The sequence below is a fragment of the Littorina saxatilis genome, linkage group LG4, assembly GCF_037325665.1.
Source record: "Littorina saxatilis isolate snail1 linkage group LG4, US_GU_Lsax_2.0, whole genome shotgun sequence".
In the NCBI taxonomy this organism is placed as follows: Eukaryota; Metazoa; Mollusca; class Gastropoda; order Littorinimorpha; family Littorinidae; genus Littorina; species Littorina saxatilis.
Window position 1 is genome coordinate 52,512,872 of NC_090248.1, and position 14,274 is coordinate 52,527,145.

General features: G+C 41.7%; 2 protein-coding genes across 2 annotated transcripts in view; one reads left to right on the forward strand and one right to left on the reverse strand.

Annotated features, from left to right (window-relative positions):
- The window catches only part of LOC138965056 (uncharacterized), a 30,634-nt gene extending 18,318 nt beyond the window's left edge, over window positions 1–12,316 (reverse strand). The window contains exons 1-11 of the mRNA XM_070337181.1: window positions 12,072–12,316; window positions 11,122–11,441; window positions 10,474–10,637; window positions 9,224–9,467; window positions 8,552–8,657; window positions 7,361–7,457; window positions 6,786–6,881; window positions 6,376–6,517; window positions 5,561–5,797; window positions 2,016–2,154; window positions 547–658 (exon numbers count right to left, since the gene is read on the reverse strand). Coding sequence (XP_070193282.1) covers window positions 547–658; window positions 2,016–2,154; window positions 5,561–5,797; window positions 6,376–6,517; window positions 6,786–6,881; window positions 7,361–7,457; window positions 8,552–8,657; window positions 9,224–9,467; window positions 10,474–10,637; window positions 11,122–11,441; window positions 12,072–12,132 — 1,718 coding nt within the window. The 5' untranslated portion in view covers window positions 12,133–12,316. The remainder of the gene's footprint in view (window positions 1–546; window positions 659–2,015; window positions 2,155–5,560; window positions 5,798–6,375; window positions 6,518–6,785; window positions 6,882–7,360; window positions 7,458–8,551; window positions 8,658–9,223; window positions 9,468–10,473; window positions 10,638–11,121; window positions 11,442–12,071) is intronic.
- LOC138965092 (uncharacterized) overlaps window positions 1–14,274 on the forward strand; it is a 305,948-nt gene that overhangs the window by 83,783 nt on the left and 207,891 nt on the right. The gene's annotated exons all lie outside the window — the stretch shown is intronic.

The following is a 14,274-nucleotide window of genomic DNA, read 5'->3' on the forward strand; positions in this document are numbered from 1 at the left end:
CCACAGGAAAAAGAAGTCTTGGCCGTTTTTTGTGTCTGATTGAAAGTCATATGAGGAGAATAATGAAAGGTCGGCGACATTCTTTCTGTTGTTGAGTACATAAGGTGATAACGTACAACTGATATTCTATTTTAAGTTGACCAAATGTATGTCGAACACGCAGACACGGAGACTTAGCTAGACACGGACACACACATACACAGACAGACAGACAGACAGACAGACTCACACACACACACACACACACACACACACACACACACACACACACACACATGACACATACACACACACACACACATGACACACACACACACACACACAAAATACAAAAACATAGAAGACAAGATGTACGCAAACTTATAAACATAGACACATACAGATGGGCAGGCATAATATCTCTCGCTCTCCCTCTGGCTGTCTGTCTCCCTGTCTCTGTCTCTGTCTGTCTGTCTGTCTGTCTGTCTGTCTCTCTCTGTCTCTCTCTCTCTCTCTGTCTCTCTCTCTCTGTTATCTGAATGATGTGCCATCTGCATTGTGACTGACCTCATGATGAGCGAGACGTTGCTGTAACCAATACGATCACTGGGACCCACAGGGCCTGTACTCAGCACTGCCACTGTCACCTGGGTCTCTGTGTTCGGTTCCGTCACGTGTTCTGGCACACAAATCAATAACCCGTTTTTAGTCACACAAAAATGTAGACATCTGAGCAGTGCTGTCTTTCTGAACAGCGAACAACAAGCCGTACAAGAAAATAATATTAACAGATGAAGATATGCCACATTTTGTTTGATTAACAAAGTTTCCCTGCATCCCTACCTCATAAATCTTGTTGTCAACGACACGAACAGCACTAGCTAGCTCCGATAGTACAATTCTACTGCGTACATTCGCAAGCGGCAAACCCGGCGACCGCTGATACAAGTAAACATAGCTTTATACATACCACAAGCAACATAAAATAAACGCATTGCGCATCAGATCATACCCATACTACTCGCACGAGTGATGAGATACTCCTATTTTGTTTATAAAAACAGATCTTCAAACCATGTAGACTTTCCCCAAGTTTGACAAAAACCATTCAAACAAAAAACCTACACAACTCCTTCGCTAGACTAAATAACACTGATTGTAGGTGTGAACAGTTGTCAACAGAGGGTCTAAATAACACTGATTGTAGGGGTGAACAGTTGTCAACAGAGGGACTAAATAACACTGACTGTAGGGGTGAACAGTTGTCAACAGAGGGACTAAATAACACTGACTGTAGGGGTGAACAGTTGTCAACAGAGGGACTAAATAACACTGACTGTAGGGGTGAACAGTTGTCAACAGAGGGACTAAAATATACAAGATATTTATTCACCAATTTTGCAAAAGGATTTCATCTTGGCACGGCACGGTAAAAATAAAATAAAAACCAACCAGACACATATGCAGACACACATCACCATGCATGCATACATACGTACATTACACTGTCATGCACACACAGACACAACTCACACACACACACACACACACACACACACACACACACACACACACACAATTATTTACATACTCACACATAACCAGCCACATATCTACATCAAAAATTCACATCGTCGCCTTGTAAAGGTAAAAACCATATCAGTTTAAAAGGGGTGCCAGTAATATCAATGCAACATTAGTGAATACTAAAACAATACCTAAAAATTATAATCCATTTAAAAGTAAGTAGTACACGTAATTATTATCATTTAGTCAGATCATCACATAAAATTATATAATCATGATCTAGCCAGTTAGACAGTTTAAAACAACAGTATTAACAGACTATCACAGATCTACTCAAGCACCTGAACCTAGAGTCACATTGCACAAAACTACTACCATCACAGAACTACTCAAGCACCTAAAAAATAACACTGACTGACTGTAGGGGTGAACAGTTGTCAACAGAGGGACTAAATAACACAGACTGTAGGGGTGAACAGTTGTCAACAGAGGGACTAAAATATACTGACTGTAGGGGTTGTCAGGCTGAACAGTTGTGGACCAGAAGTTGTCTTTGAAGGGCGCGATTCTCATGGCGTAGGAAAATATGGAGGACACGCCAATCTTCCACTGGTCCGTGCCCGGGTGGTAATCGCCGCTTGCCCGTGCCTGCAACCACACAAAAAACCGTCAAGCTCTTTTGCTGCTACTGAATGATTAAGGGAAAGTCGCCAATCCCGGAACAGTCGACCAACTTAGAACACCTCAATATGCGATCAACGGGGAATAATTCATGAACAATTGCTTTGCAGAAATGTCTAGTGACATTCCTTGATATTATTCCAGCAAAACAAAAATGACTACCGCGGAAAAACAAAAAAAATGGTACGTTTTTAAAACTTTTCTTCCTTCTTCTTCTTATTTCTACCGTCTACAATTCGTATTATTACTCTTTATCTATATAGGCTACGTTCACGTAAAATGTTGATTTCTGTGATAAACCTTCATAGATTTGCAATAACTTGAACGGAAAAAAAGATATGAAACGTCACGTGTATCCAACAGAAAAACGCGAAATCCATGCAGGTGCCATGCGACATGAGAGAGGCAAACATAGAACAGTGTTCCAGCTTTGCCGCATTCTGTTCCATCTTACCCTCATCAAACAACAAACAGAACACTGCTGTTTTATTCACGTATTCAATTCTCTTTTCGGGTTTGTAGTGTTTTTCCTTTCTATAAGTTTTAGTGAATGATTGATTGATTTGTTTGACAGTATTATGAGACCCGAACGGCGGTGGTTACCAGAAGAAATGGGCTGCGCTTTGTCGGCAGTGAAAAACGGAGATATGGGTTTGTCATTTAGAAGGAAACAAACAAATTTGCAAAAGAAGTAAAGTTCACAGGAAGACCTTCTACATTAACACCAGAGATAGAACAAGAACTAATCAATAGCATTCTTGAAGCTGAAATAAATTTGCCAACGTCACCCCCATCGTTGTTTTGTACACTGTACATGGAGATTCTGGTCATTATGATTGCTTGGTGTCAGCAGCAAATGTAAGCTTACCTGCTGCTGATGTCCTGCAACGCACAACCACAAGCTCGTCGAAGAGATCATCACGAAAAAAACCAATCTTCTCCTTACAAGCAAAAGCTGGAGATTTCACTTGCAAAAAGGCGTGCAGGTCAACAGAAAAGAGGAAAGAGTGAAGCTACAAAATCTTCTGCTCAGAGAAGCAAGAGTGGAATATCTTCTGATCAGAGGGAAAAAAGGAGAACATTCTCGACGATGCGTTCTATCCCGGGGGAAAGCACTTGGTACTGCTTCATGTGTGGCACCAACTCCTCTGAGAACATGATACAGTGCCAGAGGTGCACACAGTGGGCACACGAGGACTGCGCTGACAGCAGCGGACAAAAGGACTTCGAAATCTGTACTTAGCAATTTTTGTGTGTCTGCAAAATCAGTTCTTAAATCTGTTCTTAGTTATTTGCTTTGAGACTTTATGCGTAACGATTTTTACATTTAGTCAACTGGGCAGGTAGCCCTTTTATATCTATTTGTCAACATAAGAGGGGTACAAATGAAGCTGCGAAATTTCGTGGTACTGCTTCATGTGTGGCACCAACTCCCCTGAGGATATGTTATAGTGCCAGAAGTGCACACAGTAATCACACGATGACTGCGCTGACAGTAGAAGACAAAGGACATTGTCTGCGACATCGGTTCTTTGCCTATTTTTTCCTCTTTTTTTTAAGGTTTTGTTTTTCAGTCCTTTTTAGACCTATCCCTTATTTATCTTTTTGTTTTACATTTAAGGCTTAAATTGTTATCCGATTTGTTATTTCCTTGGTAAAAATCAAAATAATTATGATGTTGAAAAAAAGACATTTACATAAAATGGCGTAATCAAAATGTTATGACGTATTTATTTATCTTGTGTGTGTGGCAATGTGTGCTTGTTTGTGTGTGAATGAGAGTGTGTGGGTGTATATGTGTGTGTGTGAGACACAGACAGAGCTAGAAAGAGAGTCAGAAAGAGAGTCAGGGTGTGTTTGTATGTGTTCCGAGTTTGACAACACAGTGTTCCACTTTACACACCCATGCGTCCAAACTGGAACAAATGCAGACATTTTGATTATGATCAGTCTGATGAGTTGCGTGACTTTTATTTTATTTTATGTTGTTCGTTTATTTACTGATAGTCTAGTATGTGACAATATAAAGAACGCTTTGCAATATCCATTTTTTGTGTCTGGTACGGCTGTTTCTCCTTAACTGTTCCAGGTTTAGCGACTTTCCCCTAATTATATTATTTCTATTGCATCATAACATATTTCAACACTCACAGGCTAATAACTGTCTTGTAGACGGACTAGTGGCTATTCTTCACTGTGTTGGAGACTGACTTTAACGAACGTCTAGATGCATTTGATAAAACAGCTTAACACATTGATAAATACTCGTTGGTATCAGGCGCTGAACCCTGTTTCCACCTGCATCAAAACCGTTCCCATGTTTCTTTTAATTTTCTATTTTCTCTCTAACGATGCATAGACACATTCAAGCTGAATGTTGAGAATATCAGACCTGTTTACCCCTAAAACATTGCATGTGTATTTTCTGGGAGCAAAATGAGGCAAATGTGTAGTTTTGTAATTGAATGTGTAGAATTTCTCGTCGACCTATCACAACAACAAGAACAATGATTTCTACTTTTTACCACATGACTGATTGACTGACGGAAAAATGGGAATTGCAGACAGTGCAATGAGCATGATGTTTTCCTTTCCGCGAAGACAAGGCATGGGTAGTCCTGATGATATTTTGGCAGAAAGACTTGGTTCGGCGCATTGCTCGTCTTTTTCTTTTTGGTCGGTGGCCTTTCGGAGTCATTTTCTTCACAGTTCTCATCTTCACTTTCGTGTGCTCTGCGTTCAGCCATTGTGTCGAAACGCCCGCATGGTTTGGCAGTAACGCTTTCAGTTGTGCCCGGCATTTGCTTGGAGAAGCCTATTCGGCATTAACAAGCTACAACGCAACGCCCGTGGGCGCTTTACGCGCTGCACGCAGCAAACGACTGCTGGCCGAAAACATGGATTGGAAAATGGATCGGTCAACGGAGATGAAGAAAATTACGGATTGTGATATGCGTAGCCGAAACAATACCCTTTGCGTGCAGGGACGGGGCGGTGTGAGAGCACAAGGGGACAAGGAACAGGTGTAAAGACGAAAAAGAAAAAGAAAAAAAAAAAGAATTTTTTTTTTTTTTTTTTAAATACCGTTTGCGTAGAAAACGACAGACTTGCGTAGTTGCGTAGTATATTATTCAAATTCGTAGTTTACTACGCTCAATGTGTAGTGTAAACAGGTCTGGAATATTGACAGATTCCCCAAAAGTACCTTCAACGCTAGACTATGCATTGCTCCTACTGACGTCATAATCACTGGAGTTCTATATTGCTTGACAACATAATTACCATAATGATGGCAAATCACCCCAATCACCCTTTAATCCTTACTCGCGTCACGACGTAACTATCATCATCAAAATGAGGCCACAACCCTTACTTGCGTAACAACAGGAGTCTGCAGCGCGTGCAGGATGTGACGACTTTCCGCCATGCAGTATTGTATGGTCATCTTGTTCTTAGCGGCTGCTGACGCCATTTGTGTGAGCCACGTGTCACCAAGAGTGACGTCACTGTGCACCGCCTCCACTCCGTCAAACTCGGTGTTTAGCCAGTCCTGTTCGTACGTGATGAGACCCCAATTCGACGCATTGCGCATCAGATCATCCCAAAATGTCTGCGATTCGAAAAAGATAGCGTTGAAAAAAACCTATGGCAATTTCAGTGCAGTTCTTATCGAAGCGCGCTTATCCAGAACTAGCTTAGTTTTAAACGTTACAAAGTCAGAATGAGCAGTAAGCCGTACCTCAGATATCATTCTGTCCTTGAGGAGCAATATATTTATGATTTTATTGAAATTCATCTTTATCATTTCTGAGATTACACCCAGCCTTTGCCATGTGGCTGGGTTGTGTTTAACCGTCCTTCATTTAATTATATCAATTCTATATGCAGAACACATTTAATATCTTATTAAGTAGAAAACTGCATTAAGCTTCAACGCTTTACTTCTCGTGTAAACCATCATGTAAAGCAGATCTTACGTGCGCTAAGTTTTAAAATGACACCTGTGTCAATGACATGTCTTCAGCTGTGAAAGCTTCGCATAAAACGTCAGTGGCTTCACAAGCTATATTTAGCATTCACTGTATGATTTTCAACAGTAACCTTTGAATTTCAAAACCAAAACTTCAAACCAACATTTTCTATGGGCAGGAACGGTGCTTGAAATCATCTCTTGTGTCCATAACTGACCTGGTCATTAGGAACGGCCTTGCCAGTGCTGGACTCGAGGATAAAGTTGTACTGACCACCATTGGCCTTGGCGTATGTTGTGTCGTTGGCCCACCAACGGTTGTGAGCCACAGTGGGCAGTCCCAGATTCTTGTACAAAGATCTGGTCAGAAGATCAGATAGTGCAATAAACAACAGGTGCTGAGGGTTAATAGTTGTCTGTTTAAAAAATGTTCATACACCATGTCCCGAAGTCTTCGTGAACAACTATCTGTTAAGAATATACTGCAGTAAGGCTAGAAATGTGCCAAAGGCTGTTTCAGAAAATACCATAAACAATGTATTCATTACCTGAGTACACAGAATGTCATTACACAGAATGTCATCTACAAATGTTGCACCAAGTATTTATCAACAGCATGTGAACTTACACGAAGCCATCAGGAAAGATGTCAGGTCTGGCCACCCATGTCTTGACACCATCTTTGTACCCTTTGTAGTACCACCACGAGTCATACTGCATGTATCTGCACGCAGGACATTTACAGATTTTGAAATAGACGTGTATGTTTGTTCTAAGCCGTTCTTGGGTAGACTGCGTAAGGTACATTATTTAGCGTCGATGAGAATGGAAAGGCGATCAAAGTTTCTGAAGCGTATTACAAAACATGCCTTAATTGATGACGCTACATTTCAGTTTTAATCAGCAGACCGATGGTCGATTAAGTTAAATGCAAAGGGTTCTTCGAAAGGAAAGAGGGACATAAGTAGTGTGTGTGCACATAGATTTTTCGTTATCTGTTGGTAGGAACCTTGGTATCGAATCTGAAACTGAAATAAAGAACAAAGAAGTTGAAGTCGTAGTATTTTTCAGATCGAAAACACGATTCGAGTGAAACATTTTCAGTCACAGAGGAAGATGAAGAACTACAAGAACAAGAACACGTAAGAACAAGAAGAAACAGAGGAAGGAAGAGGAGGAAAAGGAAGAGGAATTATCACGAACTTGTAGGGAATGTCCAGCTGGTCAGCATTGACTTTGACATCCAGGATTGTTTGCTGATAGGTCTTCTGTGGTTCTGTCAGGTAGTAGTAATATGCACCTGTGCGTTGAAAAGAACCCACTCTTGCCATTATATTTATTCTTATCTTTGTAGTTTTCATTTCGTTTGATCAAGGTGTTCGAAACATATAGATCACAGAACAGAAGTACAGCAACGAATACAAGAAAGACAATAAGATACTACAAGAAAGGCAACAGAAAAAGAACAAGTCGCGTAAGGCGAAAATACAATATTTAGTCAAGTAGCTGTCGAACTCACAGAATGAAACTGAACGCAATGCCATTTTTCAGCAAGACCGTATACTCGTAGCATCGTCAGTCCACCGCTCATGGCAAAGGCAGTGAAATTGACAAGAAGAGCGGGGTAGTAGTTGCGCTAAGAAGGATAGCACGCGTTTCTGTACCTCTCTTTGTTTTAACTTTCTGAGCGTGTTTTTAATCCAAACATATCATATCTATATGTTTTTGGAATCAGGAACCGACAAGGAATAAGATGAAAGTGTTTTTAAATTGATTTCGACAATTTAATTTTGATAATAATTTTTATATATTTAATTTTCAGAGCTTGTTTTTAATCCAAATATAACATATTTATATGTTTTTGGAATCAGCAAATGATGGAGAATAAGATAAACGTAAATTTGGATCGTTTTATAAATTTTTATTTTTTTTTACAATTTTCAGATTTTTAATGACCAAAGTCATTAATTAATTTTTAAGCCACCAAGCTGAAATGCAATACCGAAGTCCGGGCTTCGTCGAAGATTACTTGACCAAAATTTCAACCAATTTGGTTGAAAAATGAGGGCGTGACAGTGCCGCCTCAACTTTCACGAAAAGCCGGATATGACGTCATCAAAGACATTTATCAAAAAAATGAAAAAAACGTTCGGGGATTTCATACCCAGGAACTCTCATGTCAAATTTCATAAAGATCGGTCCAGTAGTTTAGTCTGAATCGCTCTACACACACACACACACACACAGACACACACACACACACACACACACACACACACGCACATACACCACGACCCTCGTTTCGATTCCCCCTCGATGTTAAAATATTTAGTCAAAACTTGACTAAATATAAAAACGAATACTAAAGGAAAACTCAGAACTTTTCAAACTGACCATTGTCTGTCCAGTAGCCAAGGTAGTTGATACTCAGGTCATTTTTCACGTATTTGTCAGTTCTGCCATATCTGTCTCGCAGGTGGCCACCCCAGCCTTCAAACGCCTGAAGCAAGAGTATGCAATTTATATAAATATTTAAAGCTCAAATTAAATCATCCGTAACATGTTCACTTACCAAAAACGAAACCATGGCTTTCAATACGTTCGCAATTATAAAATTCAAATGTAATTGTGAGTTTTAGACAGTGTCTTCCAAGTCAAATATACATCCAAATTAAAATCAAGACACGTATCATTAGGCCCTACTACAATGCCCGGAAACGCAACAACCAAAAGAAAGGACAACGCCCGAAATTAGAATATATCCATTTTCCATGCAAACACGTAAAGTATTAACTCAACTGAAATAAAACTCTTAAAAATCGCGAAAGGCTGAGAAAAAAACCCTTGCAGTATACAGTTTAGACGTATCAGAACAGGGTATGGCTTTCTTCAAGCTTAAATAAAACGACCAACTACTTTATCATCTTTTTTCATTTGCAAAGGATCAGGGTAATGTCATCTGGTGAGAATCCACTCCACTTTATAGATAAAGGAGCACCCATTTAGTAAGCTCAAGTACTAACTATTAACTGAAATAAGCTGGAAAAAAGGCCAATGGTGATTTACCTGATTGATTCCTTGAGAGCTGTAGTAGACAATGAACTCCACACCAAACCCGACAGGCACTGTGTCCACCCCTCCCATGATGCCATAGCTCAGCGTGTTAGTGTCGCCAACTTTGTTGAACCAGTCGGAGACCGCCATGAAATTACTGGCAGGGGAGATAATTAGCGTGTCTCCAGATCCGTCGAACAGAGTGATGGGACCAAAGTCCAGACCGTCGTTATTGTGTAGTCCAGAGGGGGAGAATCTGTTTCGAAAAAACAATGGGCACATTTGATATATTTTCTCCATCGACTTTATAGTCTTAAAAAAACGGTTTACAGTTTTATTTAGCTAGCTATTCTAATTTTTTGGCACCACGAATAGATTACAGATCTTCTTGTCGTTCGCTGTTAGATCGTCAGTGCGGACTGCAGGGCGAAACGTGCTGTCCTCTCCTAGTCCTCTCTGGGGCCGTATAGCTTCTTTTGTAGCGCTGTCACCTCTGGCCAGATGGTGTCCCTCAGAGCACTGTGGTATGGACAAGCCTGCAGGATGTGCTCTGCTGTTTGATTCTTGCCACACGGACATAAGGGGGAGGGAACCAGCTTCAGCTTTGTGGCCATATGATGGTTTTTCTGTTATGTCCAGTGCGGAGTCTGAGTAGGAGATTACAGATAAAAAGACACATTTGCGTGTCTTCAAGTTGTGTGTTGGTCTTGTAGCAATTTGCAATTGTGTGTTGGTCTAGAAGACGTCGATGGAAAAGTCACCGTGACACTTTACACGTGCAAAACGTTGAAGTCGAAGAGAATTGATGAGTCTGGTCCAAATAAGAACTTGCCGGCCAGACACATTTTCAAAAACAAACAGGGCATAGGCAGAAATACATGGTGATTCCGAGAAGAACAGAGACAAACACTGAAACACAAAGACAGACATACAGACAAAGGAGACACAAAGACAGACATACAGACAAAGGACATGCAGAGAAAAGGAGTACCATTATTCCTCAAAACAAAACAAATTAAAGCAGCCACGAAAAAGGTAAAGACTTGAACATTTTTATCCAAAAAATGTTTCTAAAAATGGGATTATTTCAAGAACTCTACCTTCGTATATTATGATGTGTTCAATCCACTGTACTGTACTGTACTGTACTGTACTGTACTGTACTGTATTTTTCTCTACTTTAATGTACTTTACTGTACTGTACTGTACTGTACCTATAGTATTGTACTATAGGACACCATTACACTGACACGGCCACTCACTTGCCAAATTGTTTGTTGGTATCTCCCGTCATGATACCACCGTAGGCCAGGTATCCCAGGGGCCCCTTGTTGGTCGTGACATCTTGCACACGGAACGACGGGAAGCCGGAAACGGTATCGCCAACTTCCGCAGCTTTGGTCCCTTTTGCACCAGTCTCATAGTTCTGAAAGGGTTACAATCAGACTAACTTTTGTGTTCAGCTATCATATTGTGCCAGTGGATGTTGGTATTAACTGCTATTTGGCCATTCAGAAACATGCGCTGCACTGAATTTGCAAGGACCTGCCTTTATATGCCGATGGAATATTCATCTGCGATTTCTTTCAGCAGATTGAGTGACTGATCATTTATTTAGATCAGTACACGAGAGTTTGGAATGTACACCGATGCTTACGAACAAGGTAAGGGGGGGGGGCAGAGAGAGAGAGAGAGACAGAGACAGAGAGAGAGAGAAGACAGACAGACAGACAGACAGACAGACAGACAGACAGACAGACAGAGACCGAGACCGAGACCGAGAGAGACATAAAGAGAGAAAGACACACACAGAGAGAGACACATACAGAGAGAGACAGAGAGCTCACGAAGAACAGAGAGACAGACAGAGACAGATGGACAGACAGAGACAGACAGAGAGACAGACTAACCTGAGAAAAGTACACAAAAGGCCGATCCTCGTACACCCTGATGTTGGTGTTGATCCGACTGCTGGCTGCCTGGTACTGGAAGTTGTACAGCGTATAACGTCCGAAATGGTCAGATCCTTGCACTGAGTCCTTGACCACTAGAGCCAGTGTCCCTCCCTCTTCGTGCGGCTGACCATCCACGTTGAAAAAAGTGGGAGCGCTAGTCAGCCATGTTTGACCTCTGACGTTGACCTTGTAGCTCCCGTCCTTCTCGACGACGAGGTTCAGGTTGTCTGCGTCATTCTGTGATGACGTCGGTTTCTGTCCATCGTACGGCGCGGCTGTTTGAGCAGAAAGATTCAGAGGGTAAGCTGAATGTTCATTTACGTACTATAGTTAATGGCATGTGACGATGTCTGCTTGCGACACTCTTTAAAAAAAAACACTTATTGCAGAATTTCACTTTTAAACGTCAAAGGGGTATACACTTTACCGCATTTGAATCGTGCCTTTAATCGCCTAATTTACTCTAAGCTGCTAAATAACAATGATAATGAATTAAATAAATGTAAACGAAAGTTGAACAGGCCCGATTGACTTTTCGGACGCAGCGCTTTATTCTGAACAGTGAACTTTCCCAGCTCTAATTTTACACAGCTATAGTATTCCAAGTAAACAATACTGTTTGTCATCTTGTGTGATGTAATTATTTTAAAACCCATGCAGAACCGAACTGCGTGCCTATTTGTTCGATTCAGACTACACGGGCTACTTGATACATACTCACTAAGTTTTGCTTTGAATAGAACTCGCAAAAATCTTCGTCCTGAAAAACTATTTTGCTGAATCCAACCTTTTTGTGTCTACATTTAGCATATTACCTATTACCGTTTTGTGATGCAAAAAGGAACATTATGAAGCGTCTGAATAAAACAAGAAAGGTTGTGCCGACATAAACCACAAACACTTACCTGTTACCAGAGGAGACAAGAGCAGAAATGCACAGACCAACATCCTCAAAACCACAGCCATATATTTTTGTGGTTCGTTGTTGGTGGCGTGTTGAGTCTCGCGGCCTTCAGTCTCCGTTCTTCACCTTGAAATGGTGTGACTAAGATGTAACAGCTAGAATTCGAAGGCAAGGGGATAGCTGAGTCCAGACCGATTGCTTCAGATATGCAGGGTGCAAGATTTAGAAAATTGGGTCATCAGTGGAGAGCAACACAACGCATAGTGGTGATAACATTCACATTGAAACAGAAGTAGGTCATGGCCATGAACTAGGCGATATGTTACTTGAAATATCTTCCTTGCAATGAGTTAGGCCAACAACAAAAAGGCCAGAAAATTCTGAAGTGAAACTGGTTAGGCCGACCCTACTTTTTCGCGCGACCATAGACTTTTATTTGGCATTTGGGGAAAAACAAAAAAAAAGTCTTTGTTTTTTGGCAAAATAACTTAACAATATGTGTTTTTTTGAGAAAAAAAAATCCCGACCTACCGACCCTATTTTTTGTGTGCCTATGTTACCGTAAACAGACTTTTTTGTGTGCCTAACATGTTACAAACATTAAAGAGCCGGTCACGTAAGAGTATCTTTCCACCGGCCCCCGTAGCGCAGTGGTTAGCGCATCGGGCTGCGGGCCGGGTTCGAATCCCATCAGGGTCATGTGGGTTTTTCGGGCTACGGTCGGCTCCTACCCAGAGTGGAAGTGCTATGGTTCCTATGGGAAGGCTGGGATCACACAGCCGAGCGTCATTCACTTAACGAATGCGACTTTGAGGGTGCCCAGGTTCTGTATACCTGACCGACACCGCAGGTGCGACAGTTCTCGGGCCTGGTTGACGCCAGGATATATTATGACAGTAAGTGTAGAGTGCTGCCCTGTCACGTAGTCTCAAACCAAATTGGAAATCCAAAGCATCATTATAGTCATCCTCATCTCATTAATCATCCAAAATATAAATTGTCCTTGCTCTTGTGGCCCTTCATGCCCGGAGCTCTCATGGTGACCTTGGTCTCAGTGTTCCTGTTCCTTCCTTCCCTGAATAGTAGTTCTGCTGTCAGTCTTCAACGTGTGACGTTCTGGGGGGGGGGGGGGGGTCGACGGAGGGACGTGGTGGCGGTCTCCTCTCTGGAGGGGACGCTCACTCAGTCAATGTCGTTTGTAGGGGGCATAGTAGGTAGTGGGCTGCGTCCATTAGCTCGGGACAGACCCACTACTAAACACAGTCGAAGTGACTCAGCAGAAGTGCAGTGTCATCTCCCGACATCCCCCCTGGAGCGTCTGTAAAATCGACAAGTCTGGCAGCGGAACGAAATTCAGAGGTGGTTGGAGCAGCGAGTACAGGGACGGGGCGGTGTGAGAGCACAACGGGACAAGGGAACAAGTGTAAAGACGGAGAAAAAAGAAAAAAAAAAAGAAAAAAAAAAGAGTATCTTTCCACTTCGGCACATACCAATAGTCAGCATAATGATTGTTTTTCATTTCATTTTCATTTCATTTCATTTTCATTACTTTATTGTCCCATCGCTGGGAAATTCGGGTCGCTTCCTCCCAGTGGAAAGCTAGCAGCAACGGAGTCGGGCTACCCAGGTGTCTGCGTGTTTAGGTGTATTCAGCCACCTGCACTTATGGCAGAATGACCAAGGTCTTTTACGTGCCATTGTGATGACACGGGGGTGGGACATGGCTTCCGTCTCTGGGTCTGCACATAAAGTTGACCCGTGTCCGTCCCGGCCCGAATTCGAACCTGCGACCTTCCGATCACAAGTCCAGTGCTCTACCAACTGAGCTACCGCTCTACCAACTGAGCTATTCTGCCCAGAATGGAAATTTTTTCACTGAAATGATTTCGGAGTTGACATCTATGTCAATTGGTGAAATTATTTCGGCAAGATACTCACACTCTGCAAAGAAAACAGCCAAGACTGTTGATTTTTGACTGTTGATTTTTGACTGTTGATGTTAGGTAACCGTCAAAGTGAAAAGAACCTTGGACAGATCTTTCGTGGTGAGCATGATTGTTTGCCGCACTGACAGAGAGGCGGGTAAGTTAAAGTGTATTTTATGTCTTCGCTTATAACAGCTAGATTAGAAGTCAAGGTTAAGGAAAACAAGTCGCGTGAAGCGATATAAAAACATTTAGTCAAGCTTTGGTCATCAAAGTAAC